This window comes from Strigops habroptila, chromosome 20 (assembly GCF_004027225.2).
Source record: "Strigops habroptila isolate Jane chromosome 20, bStrHab1.2.pri, whole genome shotgun sequence".
Taxonomy (NCBI): Eukaryota; Metazoa; Chordata; class Aves; order Psittaciformes; family Psittacidae; genus Strigops; species Strigops habroptila.
The window spans coordinates 5,609,182-5,630,130 of record NC_044296.2 but is presented as its reverse complement, the minus strand read 5'-3'; the positions used below and the strand labels follow the sequence as shown (position 1 = coordinate 5,630,130).

General features: G+C 58.3%; 1 protein-coding gene across 13 annotated transcripts in view; it reads left to right on the top strand.

The window, feature by feature from the left end:
* Positions 1-2,545: 2,545 nt before the first annotated feature.
* Positions 2,546-20,949, top strand: part of UNC13A (unc-13 homolog A) — a 34,122-nt gene continuing 15,718 nt past the window's right edge. For 5 of the 13 annotated variants that reach the window (XM_030509814.1, XM_030509813.1, XM_030509807.1 and 2 more), the window contains exons 1-23: positions 2,546-2,664; positions 5,933-5,962; positions 6,339-6,438; positions 6,589-6,706; positions 6,881-7,004; positions 7,129-7,202; positions 7,285-7,339; positions 7,996-8,031; positions 8,245-8,455; positions 8,956-9,081; positions 10,538-11,095; positions 12,625-12,718; positions 13,649-13,698; positions 15,156-15,243; positions 16,258-16,263; positions 16,523-16,594; positions 16,858-17,077; positions 17,308-17,535; positions 17,772-17,913; positions 18,280-18,449; positions 18,873-18,988; positions 19,081-19,244; positions 19,466-19,628. In XM_030509814.1, the coding sequence (XP_030365674.1) occupies positions 2,643-2,664; positions 5,933-5,962; positions 6,339-6,438; positions 6,589-6,706; positions 6,881-7,004; positions 7,129-7,202; positions 7,285-7,339; positions 7,996-8,031; positions 8,245-8,455; positions 8,956-9,081; positions 10,538-11,095; positions 12,625-12,718; positions 13,649-13,698; positions 15,156-15,243; positions 16,258-16,263; positions 16,523-16,594; positions 16,858-17,077; positions 17,308-17,535; positions 17,772-17,913; positions 18,280-18,449; positions 18,873-18,988; positions 19,081-19,244; positions 19,466-19,628 (2,967 nt within the window). In that variant the 5' untranslated portion in view covers positions 2,546-2,642. Of the gene's footprint in view, positions 2,665-5,309; positions 5,344-5,932; positions 5,963-6,338; positions 6,439-6,588; positions 6,707-6,880; positions 7,005-7,128; positions 7,203-7,284; positions 7,340-7,995; positions 8,032-8,244; positions 8,456-8,955; positions 9,082-10,537; positions 11,096-12,624; positions 12,719-13,648; positions 13,699-14,927; positions 15,007-15,155; positions 15,244-16,257; positions 16,264-16,522; positions 16,595-16,857; positions 17,078-17,307; positions 17,536-17,771; positions 17,914-18,279; positions 18,450-18,872; positions 18,989-19,080; positions 19,245-19,465; positions 19,629-20,949 lie in introns of those variants that run through there. The other 8 variants (XM_030509815.1, XM_030509809.1, XM_030509816.1 and 5 more) reach the window with 6 other exon arrangements.

Sequence of the window (20,949 nt, the reverse complement as noted above, 5' to 3'; positions counted from 1 at the left end):
TTTGGGCTTTTTTTTTGCTTTGAAGGCCCAGAAGTCACAGGAGAAGCTGGTTTCATGCTGAGCTGGGATCTAGTGACATTTGGGATATTTAGACAAGAAGCTTTCCAGGATCAGAAGCACCCTGCTGGCACTGGGGGCTTACACAGCCCTGCAGACACAGCACGGAATGATTTGGGATGGGTGACATGGTTGTGTAGAGAGGGACACAGCACGAGAGGTAGGTTGCAGGAATTCAGCTCCTGGAAAGAATTAATTTCAAGGCCTGGAGATTACTTTCTGATTTTTTATTTTTTTTTTTAAATACAATTTTCTTATCCTTATTTTTGATCTTTTTGGGGAAAGAACTCAGGACCTTTAAATAAATATTCCTCCTTCCAATAAGACTTGTTTTTATCCAATTGAGGGCTTGAGGTGGAAAACAACCCCAGAGGTGAGCCATGGGAGCAGCTCTGTGTTGGGCTGCCAGGGCTGGGAGATGCTTTGGAGCGCTGGAGGATGATATGGGATCTTGGTAGGCCGCACTGAATGAGGAAAATCTTCTGTTGAAGGATTGCTGTTTGTCCTGGAAAGGACAGATTTGAAGCAGCATGTGCCTGCATGTGATGTGCTCGTGCCTGTGCACGTGTGCATGCACCAATATGTGTGCACAAGCACACGTGTGTGTATGTGTGTGCATTTGTGTGGTGCAGCATGTGCAGGCGATGCACTGACTGTGAGTGGAGGAGACATGTCCTGCTCCAAGCAGGGCTCTCCTGCCCTGGGGCTGCAGTGTTGGCAGAAGCAGGGAGGAGAAGATGCCACAAGACAGCATCCAAAAATACATTGGGGTCTGGAGAGACGTTGGTGGAGTTGGGAAGGATCTGGCAGATCCCTGGCTATGGGGAAGGGTCCTGGCAGGAGCTGGGACCCCCGTCCTCCTCTGGCAGAGATCTGACCAGCTCCAGGCCACCACTGCTTCTTGGGGGGCCAGGCCCTATCACCCTCCTGGGGTCATGAACTAGCGATCAGGGGCCAGCACACATCAAACTGGAGCACTCGAGTTCCCCAGGGCCCTGCACATGCTCCCTCGCTGCCCTGTGCCTCAGTTTCCCTTGGCATCTTTTTGTCCCCTGGTGTCACTGACCCCACCTTCTGCTGGTCTCTGCAGGACATGGTGATGGCGTGGCAGTGGCCCTTACTTATGCTACAGATGCACTTGGGGAACGGCTGAGGGACCTGAGGGGGTTTAGTCTGGAGAAGAGAAGGCTCGGGGGGACCTTCTTGCTCTCTACAACTGCCTGACAGGAGGATGGAGCCAGGAGGGGGCTGGTCTCTGGTCCCAAGGAACAAGGGCTGGGACAAGAGGAAATGGCCTCAAGCTGCACCAGAGGAGGTTTAAATGGAGATTAGGAACAATTCCTTGCCCAGAGCGTGCTCAGGCATTGGAACAGGCTGCCCAGGGCAGTGCTGGAGTCACCAGCACTGGAAGCGTTCACGCACCGTGTAGACGAGGCCCTCAGTGACACGGGTTAGCGGTGGCCATGGCAGTGCTGGGGAATGGCTGGACTGGATGAACTTGAGGGTCTTTTCCAACCTGATTGATTCTGTGATTCTATGATCTGAGCATCTCTTTGGAATGTGACATTTGCAGGTGGAGACAAGACCATGGACCCTTCTGGGGAGGGAGGGAGACAATTTAACTCCACCTGCTTAGACCCATATCAGAACAGGCACAGCTTGGGGCAGAGCCCCCACATGACCCCCACCCCTCCCACAGGCAGTGAGGGCACAACAGACCCCCAGGGCTGTGCAAGCCGCACAGCCCCTCCCACCTCCGTGCAGGGAGGGCAGTGTCTGTGTGTGTCCCCCCCGGTAGGACAGCACCCACCCTGGCAATGAGGGCATGCAGAACCCCTGGATCCATACGTACAGGACCGCCGCCCCCGGTTCCATACGTACAGACCCCTCCGTGGTCCATTCGGGCAGGAATCTCCCATGTTCCATTCAGGCAGACCCTCTATGTCCATACAGCAGGGGGGCCATACATCCCAGACAAACCCCTCGGGCCACCCTGATCGCGGTTTCTCCCCAGTTCCGAATGAGGTGGGGGGGTGTTGGGGGAGAGTTTGGGATCTTGGGGAGTGTGGGGGGTGTTTGGGCTGTGTTCAGGGGGTGTATGAGGGTGTTAGGGGGGTTTTAGGAGGGTATTGGGGTGTTGTGGGGGTGTTGTGGGTGTTGTGGGGGTGTGGGGGTGTTGGGTGTGGTTGGGGGGCTGTTGGTGCTCTTGTGGGTGTTGTGGGGTTGCTGGGGGTGTTTGGTGTGGTTGTGGGGGTGTTGGGGGTATTGTGGGAGTGTTGTGAGTGTTGGGTGTGGTTGGGGGTGTTGTGGGTGTTGTGGGGTGTTGTGGGTGTTGGGTGTGGTTGTGGGGGAGTTGGGTGTGGTCGTGGGGGTGTTGTGGGTGTTGTGGGGGTGTTGGGTGTGGCTGGGGGGGTGTTGGGGCGTGTAGGGGCTATTGGGGGGCGGCTCCCGGCGTCCCCTTTAAGGCGGGGGCGGTGGGGCTGACGTCAGGAGCTGTCCGCGGTGCTGGAGCAAGATGGCGGCCCGGTAGCGGTGTGGGGCGGCGGCAGCGGCTGCGAGCGGCCCCGCGCCCCCCGCCCGGCGCCATGTCGCTGCTCTGTGTGCGAGGTACCGGCGGGAGCGGGGCGCGGCGCGGGGTTGGGGGCCCGGCGCGGGGCGGGGAGGGAGTGGGCCCCGGGCTGGCGCAGAATGGGGGTGGGGGTAGGGGTGGGGGTTGGTGTCCGTGGGAACGGCTCCATTCACAGGAAACCGGCGCGTGGATTCATGAATGAACCGGCGGGGGCGCGCGCGCGGCACCGGATCCGGGGATGGGGGTGGGGAAGCGAGGGGGGGGTTTGGGCGCACGGAGGGGGCTCCCTCCGCATCCCCCCTTCTTTGTCCTCTCACATCAATCCCTCTTCATCCTCCTCCCCGCCGCATCCCTTCCACCCCCCCACAAATGCAGCTCCCCCTAACCTCCCCCGTCCATTCTCACTCATCTCTCCCCAAATACTCCCCCTGCAGACACAGCCCAAACGGCCCCCACCCTAAACAGGGGGCCTCAGACGTCCCCCAACGCATCCCCAACCCCCGTGATTCCCACCCTCCACTCCCCCAAGCATCATTTATCCCAGAGCATTTCCACATCCCCACCCTCTTACACTCCCAAACCCCCGATTTTCCCTCACCCCCTCCTGCAAACCTCTAAATATCCCCCCAAATTACACCCCCCCATTACCCGGCAGGCATTGTCCCACCTCGGTGATGCTGCGGGGGGGTTGTGAGCAGTTGGGGGGGTGCAGAGGAGGGGTGCGATAGTCTGGTGCTGGTGGGGGTCTGGTTTGAGTGGGCTGATCTTGCCATACTGGGAAGAACTCAGGGGCATCCCCATCCCCACTCCCCAGCAAGCTGAGACCTGCGCAACTCAGTGCGCAGATGGATCCTGCAGCCTCAGGCTTGGCCTTGCTGGGGGCTACTCTGGATTGAGTGGTCAATTTGGGGTAGGGAGATAAGTTTGGGAGGTCCCTTTCCCACCTCCACAAGTGGGAAACCCACCTCAACGTGGGTCCTGAGGTGGTGGGTTGGAGGTGGCAGAGTGGCAGCTGGGGACAAGGTGGGGCACAGAGTGTCACCCCAAAGCCCACCCCCCAGCCTTTCCTTGCCCCTCCTGGGGCATCAGGGCCACACACAGCCCCTGAGGGCTTTGTGCGGGGGGAAGGCATGGACCGAAGTGACCCTGAGAGGTGTGGCGTGAGTGGGGACAGGGGTGTGTGGCCAGAGTGGGGTCTGAAGGGGTGGGAGGCAGACGGACAGATGGACAGGCGGGTGGGTGGGTGTCTAGAGAGACAGATGGAGGAGATGGGCAGATGGATGGAGGGATGAGGAGACGTGAGCTGGTAGACAGAGGGGTGGGTGGATGGATGGAGGGAGAGGATGGATGGTTGGGTGGATGGATGGATGGATGGATGGATGGATGGATGGATGGAGGGGGGGTGGGGTGTGGCTGGCTGGCTGGCTATGGAGCGAGGGGGTGGTTGGAGAGCCAAGTGAGTGGGAGGATGGTCAAAGGATGGACAGGCAGAGAGAGGGGTGGACAGAGACATGGGTGGATGCACAGGCAGATGAATGGGTGAATGGACAGAGGGTTGGACAGACAGATGGGCCTGTTGCAGGATGCCTACAGCCCAACCTGGTTTTCATGCCATTGCCAGTCTGAACCCCAGCAGCTGAGCCTGCCTCAGTTTCCTCAACTGACCCCCTTTTCCTCCCCCCCTGAGAAGGATGATCACCCCAACCTGGGAAGCACCTCGAGTCTTCCAGCCTGTTGTGGGGGTACCCAGCTCCCACGAGGGTCCCACTGTCCTCAGCTCCTTGTCTGGGGGCTCAGATTGAGTTTAGCCCAAAGGTGACACCCTGGGACCTGCCACTCTTGTGCCAGCTTTGGGGGCCCATTGGTGGCTGGGAGGGCAGCACAGCCCCTTGGGGCCAGCAGCCACAGAAGGTGGCAGCAGGACTTCTCCCTGGCAGTAGATGACAGCCAGGAGAACCACGTGTTCCGTGGGTAATTGTTCCTGTCAGATCAGGTATTTTTGGAGCTTTTCCTTCCTCTGCTTCTCCCTGTTTTGTTTCGGAGGCAGCTTTGGGCTGGTGGGTGCCGCTGAGGCTGGGACAGGGGCGAGCTCCCACCTACGGGCGTACCTGTGCAGCTCCAAGCAGCACGTGCCATGGGCAGGTCCTGGTACCAGAGGTTGTATTCTAACATCATATTATTACTATTATTACGATTGTAATAATTATTAATTTACTATTAATTATTAATAATATTAATATTAATTAAATATTAAATAATATTAACCCCTCAACAACATATACCATACCATATACAATGTATAACATATAACATACGGAATATAATCATATAACATATCATATATAATATATAGTATAGAATATTTAACATAATATATATAACATAACATATACATAAAATATAAAATACAATATACAATATGTAATACATTATAATATATATCATATATCATTATATGTAATACCTAAGAATAGGTATACAATAGACATATAAAATATACTTAATATTATAACATACACTGCTTCCAGACGTTCCCGCACAGTCTCCCAGGCTCCCAACCCAATGACACAATGGGATCTTTGGGATCCCAGAGCCTTCTGCCTGGCCTCGAACCAACATCCCCCCCTCCTCGTCCATGAACTCCTCATTCCCTGAGTGAAGCCGCAGCTCCCGGAGTCCTGAGATTCCTGATTTGGCCATGGGCAAAGTGCCACCCAGTGCGTGACCGAGCCAGAGGATCCCGTTATTTCCTGAGCAGGGGGCTGAGGCTGAACCACGACCCCCCCCATCAGTGGTATCATGGGTCAGGCTTATGCCCCGTTGCCTCCCCCAAGCCTTGCGACGCCTCCGTGATCAGCACGTCTCTGAAATCAAATTACCTTGGATATCACCAGGGCTATTTTCATCCCTCCCCGGTCACGTTGGTCCTCACCCGCTGGCACCCGCAGCATTTAACCGGGTGCTGTGTCATTCCCTCCCTATATGGTCCTGTGCCCTCGCCCACCCTTACCCCAGCACTGGCAGCATTGGTACCTGGGTGCTGCCTCCTCCCCACTGCAGGCAAAACCAGGTACCCACTGGTGTAAAGCTGAGGCATCACCCAGAATCAGTGATGTTTGTTCCCTTGCTGCTGAGCAGGATCTGGCCCAGATGCAACCAGCCCCACCTCTGTGTGCAATCAGCCTGTGAGGAGGGGTCCCCAATGGGCAGGGTGGGAATGAGCCCCTCGGTGCCCCTGGGAGGACAGTTTTGGGGGAAGGGGGGGCATCCTCAGGCTGAATCTCTTCTCTCCCTCTGTCCCCACAGTTAAAAAGGCCAAGTTTGATGGGCCCCAAGGTAAGTGCCCCCAACCTACCTGCCTGCCTGGGGGGGTTTGGAGTGAGGGGCTTGGCTCTTGGGGTGGTTGGATGTGTCAGGATCAGAGGAAGGGCAGGGGGTGGCAAGGGGACCCCAGGCTCAGCCTCAGCTCTGGAGGCATCATTTGGCAAGGGGAGGTAGCACACATAGAGATGGGGGTGTCCTGGGCAGAATGGGGGTGCCCTGGGCAGGATGGAGGTGCTCGCAGCCAGGCCATCCTTGGCAGTGGTGGGATCCATCCCAGCTGGGGCTGGGGTGCTGAGGGCAGTGTGTGGGGACCCCATGGGAGGGTGGCAGTTGGGGGGTGTCTGGGGAGTCCCCTGGGGTCCACTTCACCCTCTGCTTGCTCCCATAGAGAAGTTTAACACCTACGTGACACTGAAGGTGCAAAATGTCAAGAGCACAACCATCGCAGTGCGGGGCAACCTGCCCTCCTGGGAGCAGGACTTCATGTTGTGAGTGGATAGGGGTCACTCCGGGGCCCCCACCCCTGTGCTCCCCCATGACCCCAGCCCTGGGGGGGCTCACCTGAGTCCTGCAGAGATTGGAATGGCCCCAGAGGGCTGCTGGGGAGGGGGTTACCTGACACTTCTCCCCTTCCCCAGTGAGATCAACCGGCTCGACCTGGGCCTGACGGTGGAGGTGTGGAACAAGGGGCTCATCTGGGACACCATGGTGGGGATGGTGTGGATCCCCCTCCGTACCATCCGGCAGTCCAATGAGGTAGGGGCCTAGGCATGGCCACCGCTTTCATCAGACCCTAAAGGACATGTAGCCGCCCCCTTGGTTGTCCTTCAGTGGTGGCAGAGCCTTTCCCACCCCTGCTTGGAGAGGGGTTGGGGGGCTGGGAACATGGGGTCCCTGGAAGTTCTCCTCACCCCCATTTCCACCCCACAGGAGGGCCCTGGGGAGTGGCTCACACTCGACTCCCAGGTCATCATGACCGACAATGAGATTTCGGGCACCAAGGACCCCACTTTCCACCGTATCCTCCTTGACACCCGCTTCGAGCTGCCTCTAGGTGGGTACCATGTCCAGACCCCCTCAGGGTTGGGGCTGGGGGTCTGATCCTGTAGCTCCAAAAGATGAGGGGCTGTTTTGGCAGGGGGGGATCTGTGCACCAATTGAGGTCTTTGCCCTTGCAGATATCCCTGAGGAGGAGGCTAGGTACTGGGCCAAGAAGCTGGAGCAGCTCAATGCCATGCGGGACCAGGATGATGTAAGTCAGTGCAGCGTCAGGGTGGGGTGAGGGGGCAGCGGTGCTGTAGAGGGGCAGTCCTCACCAGCCTGTCTCTCCCCAGTATGCTTTGCAGGAGGAGCAGGAAAAGCCTTTGCCTGTTCACAGCTCTCAGTGCTGTAAGTGCTGCCCTGTCCCTGACCCACTGCAGAGCCCTCCATTGCCCCATGCCCCAGGTCCCCACACTGGGGATGTGCAGGAGTGGAGTCTCTGCCTGCCTTGGGGCATTGGACCCCAACCCAAATGAGGCTCAACCTCACTCCACACCCTGTCCCCAGCCCTGTTCCCAGACTCCTGTGTCTGCTGGTGTTTCTTTGCTGTCTCCCTGCCCCACAGTGTGTGAGCCCTTCTGTGGGATTGAGTTGTAGGGGAGAAGGGCATGGGGGGGCACGGCAATGGGGCTGGTAAGGACGGCCCCCTGGGAAGCCTGGGTGAGGGGCGGCGAGGCTGGGGAGGGGGCTGCTCAGTGTGGGCACTGGCAGAGGGATCTGGGGGATTTGGGGTGCACTTCAGTGCCACCATGCCCATCTCTACACCCCATCCCCTTCCCTTCTCAGTACTGCATCACCCAGCCCCAGTCCCTGTCCCCAGACCAGCTCAGTGCTGATGTGCTCCATCCTGGGTGCTGTCCCCAACCTATCTTTGGGCACTGCCCCCAGCCTAGCTTGGTGCCACCATGCCTGGGAGATGCTGGTTTCCCCCAGCCGCCTCCTGCTGCTGCCCTGGAGCTGCCTCCATGCTTATTGTCTCTGCCCCTTTTTCTTTTTCTTTGTAGGCAACTGGAATTACTTCGGATGGGGAGAACAGCAGAGTAAGTATCCTGTCCCCTCCTCCTCTCCCAGCCTGGCAGTCCCCAGCACTCCTCACGTCTTAATGGCTCCATCTCTGCAGCAAGGTCCCACAGACATGGGGACGTGGTGGTGGCAGTAGCTGGGCTGTGCAGGCCATGGGGCAGACTTGGGGCATCCCTGGCCACAGGAGCTGTGGGGTCATCCCCTGTCCCACTCCCTGTGGCCCCTTGCAGACGATGACCCTGACAGCACAGTGGATGATCGCGACAGCGATTATCGCAGCGAGACCAGCAACAGCATCCCACCACCGTACTACACCACCTCCCAGCCCAACGCCTCTGTCCACCAGTACCCCATGAGGCACCAGCAGCAGAGCTCTCGTGATTCCTACACTGACTCCATGCAGAGCTATGAGATGGACTACTCAGACCAGCATCCCATGAGGTAGCGTTGGCGCAGCCAGCTCCCCCTGGACCTGCTCTCTCAATCCCACCCTCTAGGCAGGAGAGGCCAGCAGGTCTTGGGGTGATGATGCCAAGGATGACGCTCTCAGGGTAGTGGGTAACAGAGGGAGGGATGCTGAGGCAAGGAAGAGGGGGAGGGTCCTGGCCCCTCCGCCTTAAAAACTTGGAAGTTTTTAAGCTCTTTTGGGTCACCACCCTCCTCTGTCCTTGCTGGGCTTTGGGACCCTCAAGTCCTGGCTCTCCTTGCTGTGAGCTGTGGCCTGCCTCGGGATGCAGACGTGGCTGTAGGCAGGGTCACCAGCTCGGTGCTTTGTCCCCGCAGTCCCAGCATGTTCCCAGACCAAGGTGCCAGCCCTGTCCACCACCACAGAGCCTCCCTGCCGGTGTCCCCACGGCAGCAGGGGATGCTGGGGCACAGCGGGTGGTGGTGGTGCGGTGCCCCTGGGACCTTGCTGATCGTCTTCCTCTCCTCCCCGGCAGACGCTATGGTAGCGTCGACTCTGCCGCAAACGGGCGCAGTGACGCCGAGTCCGCTTCTGAGTCGAGCAGGCGGACCAGCCGCCAGCCTTCCCTTGAGAGCAGGCGGTCCCTAGACCTATCCGATAGGTGGGTCGCTACCTTGTTGCGTGCTGTGTGCCGTCGCAGAGTGCTGTGGTGGGTCCTTGCAGCCGTGGTGAGGCCAACACCAGTCCCGGCAAGGGCGGCCCCATGCCACTGCAGGGTCTCCCTCTCCCTGCCCCGGGCCACCTTGCAGAGGAGCAGCATTGGGGTGCTCCAGGGTGTCTCTTAGCCCCGTGGTAGCCCTTCTTGCTCCTGAGGCCCCAGTTCATGGTGCCAATGCCCCAGCATCCTGGTCCTGCTCACTGGCACAGCAACCATGTGGCAGCACTGCTGCCTGTTCCCTGTCATGCCAGCAGGAATGGGAGCTGGGACTCAAAGGAGCCTTGGGGACTCAAATGTCACCGTTTGATTCTGGTACCTCCCAGGAAGCCTTGGCTGGGCAAAAGCCTCGCACAGTAATTTGGGACCCTTGTGATGTGCCAAGCTCTGGCCAGGATCAGGCTGAGGAGATGAGGGGTTTCCAGGCATGAGCTGTGTCTCCTGCACCCCTGTGCCCCAAGTCCCCCTTCCCAAGGTACCTGGATGATGCCAGTATCTGTCCCTGTTGGGAGCAGGCTGGGCATCGCCCAGCACCCTCCTTCCTGCCATGTCCCCTGGCTCCCCACTGCCTAACCCAGATGCTCTGGGCCCCGGGTTCTGCCCGTCCCTTTTTCCCCTTGTCCCCTTCCCGCTTGCCCACCCCTGAGCCCTGGCTGCCGGTGCTGGAGACATGGTGTCGGCCTCTTCCTAGGCATGTCCCTGTCCTGTCTGCATGTTTGCTTATGTGAGCCATTCTCCATAGAGCCCCGTGGCCGCCCTGTCCCCGGCAGCCTTCTGGGACGCAGGGAACTCCTCTGTGCTGCTGCTCCCCTGGGTGCAGGCAGCTGTGAGACGGGGATGCTGGAAGGGCCAGTGGGACAGATGGGATGGTGGGAAGGGGTCTGGCCTGGCAGAAACACTGGAGTAAGGATAATGGGGTTAACGGGAGTTGATGGAGTTGAGAGAGGGTGTCCTTGGAGATGGAGTGCCTGGGAGGTGTACAGGCAGTGCTGGGGTGCCAGGGTAGAGGCTGGATGTGGGCTATGAGCAGGACAGGATATCTGGCAGAAGCACGAGTCAGAATCTGGCTGGGTGTGCAGCCTGGCTGCGCTCTGCCCCCTCCCCTGGCAGGCGTGAGCCGAGGGGACAAACCCTGATCCCCACCTTCCTACACTCAGCCCACGCACAGGCAGGAAGGTCAGATCCATGGGGGGGTAATGGCAGCCCATGGAGTCTCCTGGGTCCATGCCTTTGACTTCCAGGATGAGGAGCCCGGTGCTCACCAAGGGCTGTGCCCCGAGGGGAACCCCACATCCCTCCCACCCACAGTGCAGGGACCCCAGGGCTGTGGGGCAGCACAGGGCAGGCAAAGCTGTGGCGCAGCCCCACAGAGCCCTATTCTTGTCTGCCCTCGGCCCTGCAGCCCCACGGGGAGCAGCCATTACGCCTCGTCCGCCGAGCTGAGCCAGGGCAGCTCCCAGCTGAGCGAGGACTTTGAGAACGAGAGCCTGCGGGACTCGGAGCTGGATGAGCGGGACGGGGACTCCTACCACTCCTGCCATAGTTCCGTCAGCTACCACAAGGACTCACCCCGCTGGGAGGAGGAGGATGACCTCTACCTGGAGGATGAAGAAGAGGAGGAGGAAGAGTTCAATGAGGACTACAGCGAGAATGAGGAAGGCTACCCCAAGGAGGAGGAGGAGCTGCGGGAGCAGGGCACCTACCAAGGCCCCGAGCACGATGCCTACCCCCCACTGCAGAAACCCCCTGGGCAGCAGCAGCAACCACAGCAACCCCAGTTGGTCCCTCAGCTGAAGCCACAGCAGCAGGAAAGGAAGGAGGAGAGGAAAGAGGAGAGGAAGGAGAAGGACACCTCTGCCCCCGAGGAAATCCCAGAGGCCCTCCAGGCCCAGCGGGGTGTGGATGAAGCTCCCCTGCAAGACGCAGCTCCTGAGCCTGAGCCCCCAAAACCATCTGAGAGGTAGGAGGGAGACTTTGACCTGTAATGTACTTGTGATGGCACTGTGCCCGGTGACACCGAGGGTGCTCTGGAGGTGGTCCAGGGCTGGTGCTGCGGTGCCAAAGGGCAGTGCCAGGGACTTTCCACGGTGAATGGGAAGAGCCCACCTTGTACCACCCAGGCAAGGGGCAGCTCCTGGGGCATGCTGCCCTGGCCCATGATAAGCAGGGGCAGAGCTCAAGGCATTTGAGACTCTGCCAGGGCTGCTGGGGGGGCAGGTTTATAACCTGGGGAAAGCCTGGGGATGGGGGAAGTGGGGGCTTGGGGCTGTGATTCCTCTCCTTTGGCTCAAGCTATTGGCTCCCTGGATGGAGGGGATACCCTGGAGCTCAGCAGGAGGAAATTTCCTTAACAGGAGTCAATCCTCTCCCTAAGCCATTAGTAAAAACTCATCCAAGGCCTCTTGTGCTGTACAGATGAATTATTTGGTGATCAGGACCCTGGTATGATATGCGAATAATTCACAGATCGGTCTCTGCCTTTAATTATTGAACATGTCCATTCTTCCATGGTTTGGTGAGTGCCGCTGCTGTGCACAGAGGGGAAGTGTGATGGGCTTTTTCAGTCTTTTATTTACTTTAAATTATAGACCAGAAATGGGAAATCTCTAATTTAAAAGAATGTGTAATGAGCTTTTAAAAAAAACCCCAATATTTAGTGCCAAGGGCTAGCTAGAGTCCTGGTGAAGGTGGCCATGAACTAAGGTTCATGTCTGCCTGCGGTGCCTGTTCTCTGCGCAGCGGGCTTGGGGGTCCTGTGCTGGGCATTAGTGACCATTGCTAGTGCTGGGGACCACGGATTAGTGCCGAGGACCCCAGATTAGCACTGAGAACCATAGATTAGTGCTGGGGATGACACATCAGCACAGGGCTGGGTTGGGCAGGTTTGCCTCCTGAGCTCCCCACAGCCTGATTCCAGACTGGTTCTGGGCATGCAGTGTCATCTCATGCCAGGCTCTCCAGGAGGCTGGTACGTATGGAGAATTTGTTTTCTTTTCCTCCATGTCTTGATTTTGCAAGAGAGGAGGAAAAAACCCAACCCCACCACAACCAGCATGTCCAGGCCGACAGGTCCCCTATGCTCTGAGTCACAGGGGTGTTGAGAGCTCTTAACCCAGGAGTTCCCAGAGTGGTGGGAAGAGGCCAGAGGACATCCTGCTGGGAAGAGGAGAGGCAAAGGATGTTTAATCCATGTGCTTGTGCCACCCTGACCTGGAGAGATCCCTCTGTGTCCCTTGGGTGCCCAGGGCAGAGTCTCCCAATGGAGGGAGAACTTCTGGCTTCTCCCCATCGCTCTGCCTTGACGGTGCTGCCCTTTGCAGTGGGACTTGCTGTCTTTATAGAGCCCTTCCTGGTAGTGGTTTTTTTTGCCATGGTCACACTGCCTCCAGGACCATCAGGATCCCCAAATTGCATCCTCAGTCCTGCCCGGGCTGACTTCCTGCTCTCCTGTGCCATGCTGGGGGGTGAGCAAGGTGTGTGTGCTTGCAGGGAGCAGGCAGAGGTGGAGGTGCAGGATCCCAAAGCACGAGCCAAAGCCAACTGGCTGAGAGCCTTCAACAAGGTCTGCATGCAGCTGCAGGAGGTGAGCAATGCTGTGGCTGACCACTGCCGGGTCCCAGCACCAGCCACGTGCTGGGCATCTTCCAGACACGTGCGATCCCCTGGACACCCCACACCCTGAGGGCAGTGGGGACCTGTGGGAGCCCCACGAGGGGCAGGGTGTGCTGAGGACCTTCCCCTGGTGTGTGCTGCATGCGGTGCGCTGGTGCGAGCCCCTCGCCTTCTCCCATGTACTGAGCTGACAATTATTTGTTCTGTTTTTAGACTCCATCCTCCATCTTTTCTTTTTTGTTTTGGCTCTGGATTTGCCCCCTGGGGCTTCGATCCCCCTCCCCACCGCTTCTCTTTTCAGTTGTCCACCACCATGGCCCTTGCACCCGCGTCTCCCCTTCCTGCAGGGAAGGGGTATAGCCTGCCTGCAGGTAAGCATGTCCAATGGAATGATCCAGCCTTCCCCATGTGTGCGTGTGCGCTTGTGTGTGCCAAGGATCGCCCCACGAGGGAGGTAAAATTGGCTCTTTCCTCCCTTCTCCCTGCAAATAATCCACTCCTTGCAAGGAAGGTGGCACCGTGGGATGGTCCCTGCACACATCCCATCCCTGGTGTGCTCCGGCTTTTTCTGGCAGTTCTCTCCAACTGGTTGTGGGTCTGTGTGGACCTGCTGGGCCTTCCCAATGCTCCCCTCTCCCAAACCCCCAAATTTTGCATGGTGCAGCCATCCCCACTGCTTTGCCAACCTGAGCTCCTCTGCTGAAGCCTGCCCAGCTCACCCTCTTGGAGATATTTTATTCCCAGTGCAAGCTCTTGGCTGGAAAGAGCACCATCAGTTGAGGAACACACTTTTCTCTGCCCACACTGTAAACCCTTTACATGCTTCCCATGCAAGGGGAGCCCTGGGGAGGGCACCGAGGGCTTAGTGCTGTGCCCGTGACGGCTGCTCTGTGTCTTGCAGGCCCGTGGGGATGGTGATGGAGAAGCTAAATCCCTGTGGTTCAAAGGCGGGTGAGTATGTGGGGAAGTTGGTATTTTGTGCTCCCACCCCTTCTGGGTCTCGTGGGTTGCTCTCCCCTCCTCATTAGGATGTGATTAATGAACTTGTCATGGGGCTGGCATGGGGAAGTGTTGCTGAGCTCTGGGCATGCCAGGGCCCAGAGTTTTGGGCTGAATGCTGGTCACTCGGTACTTTTGGAGGAGCCAGCAGAGATGCCACCGCTCCGTGTCCCCAAGAGCTGCTGCTGAGGGGGAGAGTGAGGAGGTGAGTGTGTCGAGATGGGACTGAGCTGGGGCGGTGGCTCCAACTTCTCTCCTGCCATCTGTGCCTAGAGTGGTGCCATAGGGAGCCCTGAACCTCTCACCTGGACAGGCTGTGGGTTTGCCCCATTTTGTCATCGTGGGCAGCCCTGCCACTGACCCAGGCAGAACCTGGCAGGTTTTCTTGAGAACCCACCAGATCACACCAGGGTTTTCTTGTGGAGTGGCCTGGAGACTGTGCCTGAGCTGCACTACCCTGGTTCCTCTCATAGCAGAACAGCTCGGTGCTCACCTTTGGTGTCCCAGGGGGAGACCCCAGTTCTCCCGCTCCACGCTGCAAAGCTAAAGCTAACTGAGCCAAATCGTAGAACCATAGAATGGTTTCGATTTAAGGGAATTCAAAGCTTATCCAGTTCCAACCCCCTGCCACGGGCAGGGACACCTTCCACTAGAGCAGCTTGCTCCAAGCCCCTGTGTCCAACCTGGCCTTGAACACTGCCAGGGATGGGGCAGCCACAGCTTCTCTGGGCACCCTGTGCCAGTGCCTCAGCACCCTCACAGGGAAGAACTTCTGCCTAAGAGCTCATCTCAATCTCCCCTCTGGCAGCTTAAAGCCATTCCCCTTTGTGCTGTCCCTACAAACTCTTGTTCAAAGGCCCTCTCCAGGTTTCTTGTAGGTCCCTTTCAGGGGCTATTTTTTTTTCTGAATTTCACTGGCACACCACTGAAGCCAAACATCTTCACATGGGGAAAAATCACACTTTTCTGCCTCAATCCCCTTCCCCCCCAGCTTTTATCTCAGTGATTCCTGCCCTAGCCGAAGTAGTGATGGGGATGGGGGTCCCACAGGTTGGTTCCAGGCCATGCATGGGTTCTTGTGCAGTCCCAAGCAAACATGGGGCAATGGGGGGGGGAGGGGGAAGAGGAACCTTCCTGCCTCAGTTTCCCCTTCCCCGCTGACTCTCCTCTCTCTCTCACAGGCCTGGTGGCGGGCTGATCATTATAGACAGCATGCCGGACATACGCAAGCGAAAACCTATCCCCCTAGTTAGCGATTTGGTGAGGTTCCTCCTAACGCAGCACACAGCCACCGGCTTCGCTCCCGCTGCGCCCTGCTGGACTGTGTGCCCTGCTCCCAGCTGCCTCTAACATGGCTTGTGTTTTCTGTTCTCTTTCCTCCGGCCTGGCTTGGCCGTCCCTGGCGGCAGGGGGGCGGCAGTAAGGTTTCTGCGCTGCATTAACAGCATGCCCGACATTAAGCCCGGACGCAAATCTCTCCCTCTAGTCAGCGATCTGGTGAGCGTGGTCCTGAGGGGTTAAAGAGAAAGCACCTCTGGGTGCTGCTGGCCAGCCCTGCCCAGCCTCCTCCAGTTCCAACCCTACAGGGCAGGGGTGTCCCAGGCTGTTTTGGGGGTCTCCTGGCCCTGGACATCGCAGTGGGGAGCTGTGAGGATGGCACAGCTCAGCTTGCCCCACCGGAGCATGCTTCTCTTTAACGGAGCTCCAGGGCCCTGTCCTGGCACCAAACATCAGCCCAAGGCTTCCTGGGCCCCATCTCGTTTCCCTTGTTCCTTCCTGTCCCTTCTACCATCGGCTCCCCACAGCTTGGACTGTGCTGGCGCTGGGCAGATGGACCCATGTACAAGAGGAGGGCTAGCACCGGCTTTTCTGAGCTGCGCAGACCCTAAGGTCCCATCCCCACTATTGTCACACTGTGTTGCTCCAGCCTAGTCCCCGTGCTGGGGTCCCATCCACCCCCTGGGCTGTGATGCACAGGGTCACTCTGCTGTCACCCCTCTGGTGACAAGAGATGACAAATTTGGAAGCCCTTTGCACCCAGAATTAGATGCTATTTGCCTCCTTCCTCATTTCCTTACACGCCCCCAGGGTACCTCCATTCTGTCCCCACCACGCCTGCCCCCTCTCATCCCGCTGCCACCCCTTTTGCTCCCCTCACCCCAGTGCCCTCCACCCCTCAGCCCGCTCAGGCAGCCGCTGATGCTTCTGCACTGTGCTGTGTTGGTGTTGGGGTTTTGGGGTGTTGGGTTGTGGGTGGTGGTGGGGTGGGCAGAATGTAGGGGTCAGGTAGGGTCATTGCCTTTCCCTGCAGCAGGGATTTGGCAGGCTGCAGCCAGTGCTGTGGCTTGGGGTGGGAAAATCTCCAGGGACTGGTCCAGCACTGGGTGGGGGGTTGGTGTTGCCCCGATTCCCACTTGTTTCAGCAGGGAAGGGGCCAGGACTTGCTCTGCTGTGAGGTGGCTTGCACTAACAGCCTTTTATTCCTCCCTCGCTGGCCCTGGCTGCCTGCAGGCAATGGTAAGTGCCCATCACTCCGGATTGCAGCTGAACTGGGAATGCCACTGCCTGCTGAACTGGTTCCAGCCCTGCTGCATAGCGGGTTGGGGGTTTGCAGTGCTGGCAGCACTGGTAGCTGGGCTCTCCCCACTGCCAGCACTCACTGCTGTCTGGGGTGCGGGTCTGTCCCACATGTTTGATGGCCACTGGGACTCCAAAGGAGTGCACAAGGGACACCCCATGCTCTGTCAGATCTGGGAATTGTGTTTCTTTCCCACAGTCCCTGGTCCAGTCCAGGAAAGCAGGAATCACATCTGCGCTGGCCTCGAGCACCTTGAACAATGAGGAGCTGGTAGGTGCTGGGGTTAGCTGAGGTGCGGGGCAGTCGTGGTGGGAAGGCTGAGCCCTAGGCCAGAGGGGTATGTGCCATACTAGCATCCTCCTCCAGTGATGCCAGAGCAGCCAGGATGCTCATGGCTGCACCAGGGGATGGTGGTGCTTGTCCCCTGCCCTGCTTGTGTGCACCCAGTGCAGGGTGTCTTCACTCTGCTGCATGGCTCAGCTGCTATACGTGGCCTGAGCTTTTCTCCCTGTCTCTGTTCTGTCCTCACACAGAAAAACCATGTTTACAAGAAGACCCTGCAAGCCTTAGTGTACCCCATCTCCTGCACAACACCCCACAACTTTGAGGTGTGGACGGCCACCACCCCTACCTACTGCTACGAGTGCGAGGGGCTGCTGTGGGGCATTGCCCGGCAGGGCATGCGCTGTGCCGAGTGCGGCGTCAAGTGCCATGAGAAGTGTCAGGACCTGCTCAACGCTGACTGCCTGCAGAGTAAGGAGCTGCTGCCTGCAGCCTTGTCCCTTCTCACTTTAGAGAGGGAGAGCTGGACTCCTGCCTTGTGCATGGTGGAAGTGGTGAGCAGGGCAGGTCTGCCCTGGGCAGGGTGTAGACCCTTCCAGGTTTGAATTAATTCATGCCCAGTGGGCTTGGGGAGCTCTCGGCTGTCTCCTGGGTGCCACCTGCCCATCTGCCCTGTCTCACCCATGACTGTCCTCTCCCAGGAGCAGCAGAGAAGAGCTCCAAGCACGGAGCAGAGGACCGGACCCAGAATATCATCATGGTACTCAAGGACCGCATGAAGATCCGGGAGCGCAACAAGCCAGAGATATTTGAGCTGATCCAGGAGGTGTTTGGGGTCACCAAGACCACACACACACAGCAGATGAAGGCAGTGAAGCAGAGTGTCCTGGATGGCACCTCCAAATGGTCAGCCAAGATCAGCATCACAGGTAGGCACCGGTGGCACCAGGCACCATATGCTGTGGGGGACCACGGGGCTTGCTCCTTGCAGAAGGATGCTGTGTTCTCCAACCACCTCCTGCCCCTCATCCTGCAAAGCAGCTTCAGCCCCCGGGGCTGTGCCTGTGATGAGGATCTCGGTGTGATGGTGGCACTGACTGCTCTCTCTGTCTGCTCTCTCCACTGTGTGTGCCTTGTGTGGATGGGTGTGCATGCTGTGCTGCAGTTGTTTGTGCCCAGGGCCTGCAAGCAAAGGATAAGACAGGCTCCAGTGACCCCTATGTCACTGTCCAGGTTGGAAAGACAAAAAAAAGGACTAAAACTATCTATGGCAACCTCAACCCGGTCTGGGAGGAGAATTTCCATTTGTAAGTTTACCCCTGGCCCCTCCATCCCCCTTCCTGGCCACTCACAGTCGTGTTGGACTGCACTGGCTGTTGGCACATCCCTGCGGGGTGATGGGGAGTCAGCTTCATCCTGCCCCAGTTGAGGGTGGAGAGGGGCTGCTGGGCTCACTGGGAGTGCTAGTGTTGTGCCATGGAGTGTTTGGCTCCTGGCGATAGGGGCTGATCCAGGCTGTGTTGGTGGGAGGGTTGGTGCCCCCACATCTGCTCTTTCCCCCAGTTCCTGCCCAGAGCTGGGATGGTCCCTCTTGTTTAGGAAAACAGAGGCTGGGGAGAAGATGGAAAGGTTTCCCTGCTCATCCCAGGGTTTGCCCCTTCTCGCCTCCCCAGCGAGTGCCATAACTCCTCTGACCGCATCAAGGTCCGTGTCTGGGATGAGGATGACGACATCAAGTCCCGTGTCAAGCAGCGCTTCAAGAGGGAGTCTGATGACTTCCTGGGCCAGACGATCATTGAGGTCCGGACCCTGAGTGGGGAGATGGACGTCTGGTACAACCTCGGTAACTAGCTGGGGCTCTGCAGTCTGGGGGCACATGCTGCTGGCCCTGGTGTGAAGGCTATTTCAGCATATTAGCATAGGGTCTGCTGTTAAAAATGCTAAATATAGAAAGCCATTGGGATCAAGTGTTTTTCCAGGGTCATTCTCAGAACCCTTTGCTCAGGAGGTCTGGCCCTCTGCTGGGGGGAAACTGAGACACAGAGAGACCACATCTCTCTAGTGCCTGGAGATATGGCCAGATCCCTCCCTGCAATGTCTTGGTTGCATTGTACCCTGGTCTGGCTGCACTTGGAGCTGGGCATCTCTGGGCCCCAGCCCCAAAGCCCCTCTGTGCTGGGGCCGTCTGCCGCTCTTTGGGGCCAGAAGTGAGCAGAGTTGCTCTGGGAAGCCTGATGTCTTTGTCCCCCTCCATGTACCCCTGCAGACAAGCGGACAGACAAGTCGGCTGTGTCGGGAGCCATACGGCTGCACATCAGCGTGGAGATCAAAGGCGAGGAGAAGGTGGCTCCCTACCATGTACAGTACACGTGCCTGCATGAGGTGAGCAGCCCACCCCAGCCCAGGGTCTATGGTCCCCACCCCAGCGATGCCACCAGCCCTGGGGAACTCATGGGACTCATTTGTACCTCCAGAACCTGTTCCACTTTGTGACGGATTTACAAAACAACGGGGTGGTGAAGATCCCTGATGCCAAGGGGGATGACGCCTGGAAGGTGTACTTTGATGAGACAGCGCAGGAGATCGTGGATGAGTTTGCCATGCGCTATGGCGTGGAGTCCATCTACCAGGCCATGACGTGAGTTCCTTGCCCTCCATCCTGCTGTGTCAGCCTGGGGGGTGCAGGGATCACTCTCAGCATCACCCTGCTGCTGTTTGCACCCTGCCACAGGAACAGAAATGCTGCCCTAGCTCTCCCCACACCCCTTCTCCATACTTTCCCATGCATGCACCCCAGATCCTGTGCCCTTTCTTAGGGGCAGCCCCTCCATGGCCCTCACCTTCCCCCTCCCTCTGCAGGCACTTTGCCTGCCTTTCCTCCAAGTACATGTGCCCCGGGGTGCCAGCGGTGATGAGCACCCTGCTTGCCAACATCAATGCCTACTATGCACACACCACAGCGTCCACCAACGTCTCAGCCTCCGACCGCTTTGCTGCTTCCAATTTCGGGGTAAGTCCGATGGTGCGTAAACACTCCTTCCTTCTTCTCTCTCTTCTCTTGGGAGGGGGTGGGGGGCTCAAGGGTGCAAAAAGGGCCGTGCAAAACACCCCGCTCCAAAAGGCAGCCAGGCACCGGGGGGGGGTCAGCCTCTGCTTGCCCTGAAATTCATTCCACTCCCATTATTGGGGAAGGAAAAGAGCCACAACCTTTCTGGGAGAAGGTCTAAATTTGCTCCCCCCCCCAGTTGTTATGATGAAATAGTGGCTGGAGTCCACATGGGACTCCAGCGGGATGCTGGGTGGTGGGAGGGTGAAACCTTGGTGGCAAAACCACAGGGAGGTGGCAAGAAGCCATCCCTGCAGCTCGCCGGGAGTTTTGCATGACCCTGTGCATTTGGGTGTAGCCTGGGACCGCTGCAAACTTGCCTGGCTGTGCCAACACCCATGGGTGCCCAATGGGAGCCTCACGGTGAGCAGGGCGAGTTTGTGCCGGGCCCGGGTAAACCCAGGTGAGGAAGGGCTGAGCTCTCCCCCTGGCTCTCCCATGTCATCCCAGAGGCTGCAGGTCCTTGCTCTGGATGCACAAGGGTCAAGCCAGGATCAGTGCCCAGCCCTGGGTTAGACAAAGAGCTGGGTAGCCAGGGATGCAGCCTGCGTCGAGCACAGCTCTGGGAGCAGCGGCTTTGGCTCACGGGAGCTGGAGCCAGGTGAGCTGTGCCTCCAGGTCACGCAGGAGGAGGAAACCATAGAAGACTCAAAAGAAAAAGCACCTTTTCTCTAACATGGAGGGTTTAAAAAACTTGTTTCTTTCTCTTTTTTTAGAGAGCCTAAGGTTGGGTCCTTAAGTGCCCGGCCATGTCGCTTTAACCCCGAGCACCCGTCGTGTCCAGTTTTAAAGCACTGCAGCTGTTTGGTGGTTGGGACGCACGGTCTTGGCCCAGAGCCTGGCTCTGCCGAAGGTTTGCGGTTGCCAGTGCAGGCTGCGGGCTTGGCTGAGCCGTGGGCACGGGACTCGCTGCCCCATCCTGTCCCCTTGTCCTCCCCCCCAGCACTCAGGGAGCTGCCCAATGGGGCAGCCTGACCCAGCACAGCCAGTGCTGTAGGGGGGACCCAGGGCTCTCATGGGAGCTCACAGCATTGTCCAAAGCCTGCCCCAGCAGAGATGCAAAGTGAAATAAATGCCTCCCAACAGCATTTTGGGGTAGATTGGTTGCTTTGCCCTCAGCTCTGATGCCTGATCTTGCAGCCCAATGTGGGATTCGCATCCTCGTGCCCAGCACTCCCTGGACGGGAGCTGGGCTGTGCTGAATTAAAGCCACTCAGCCCCAGTGGACATCATCTAC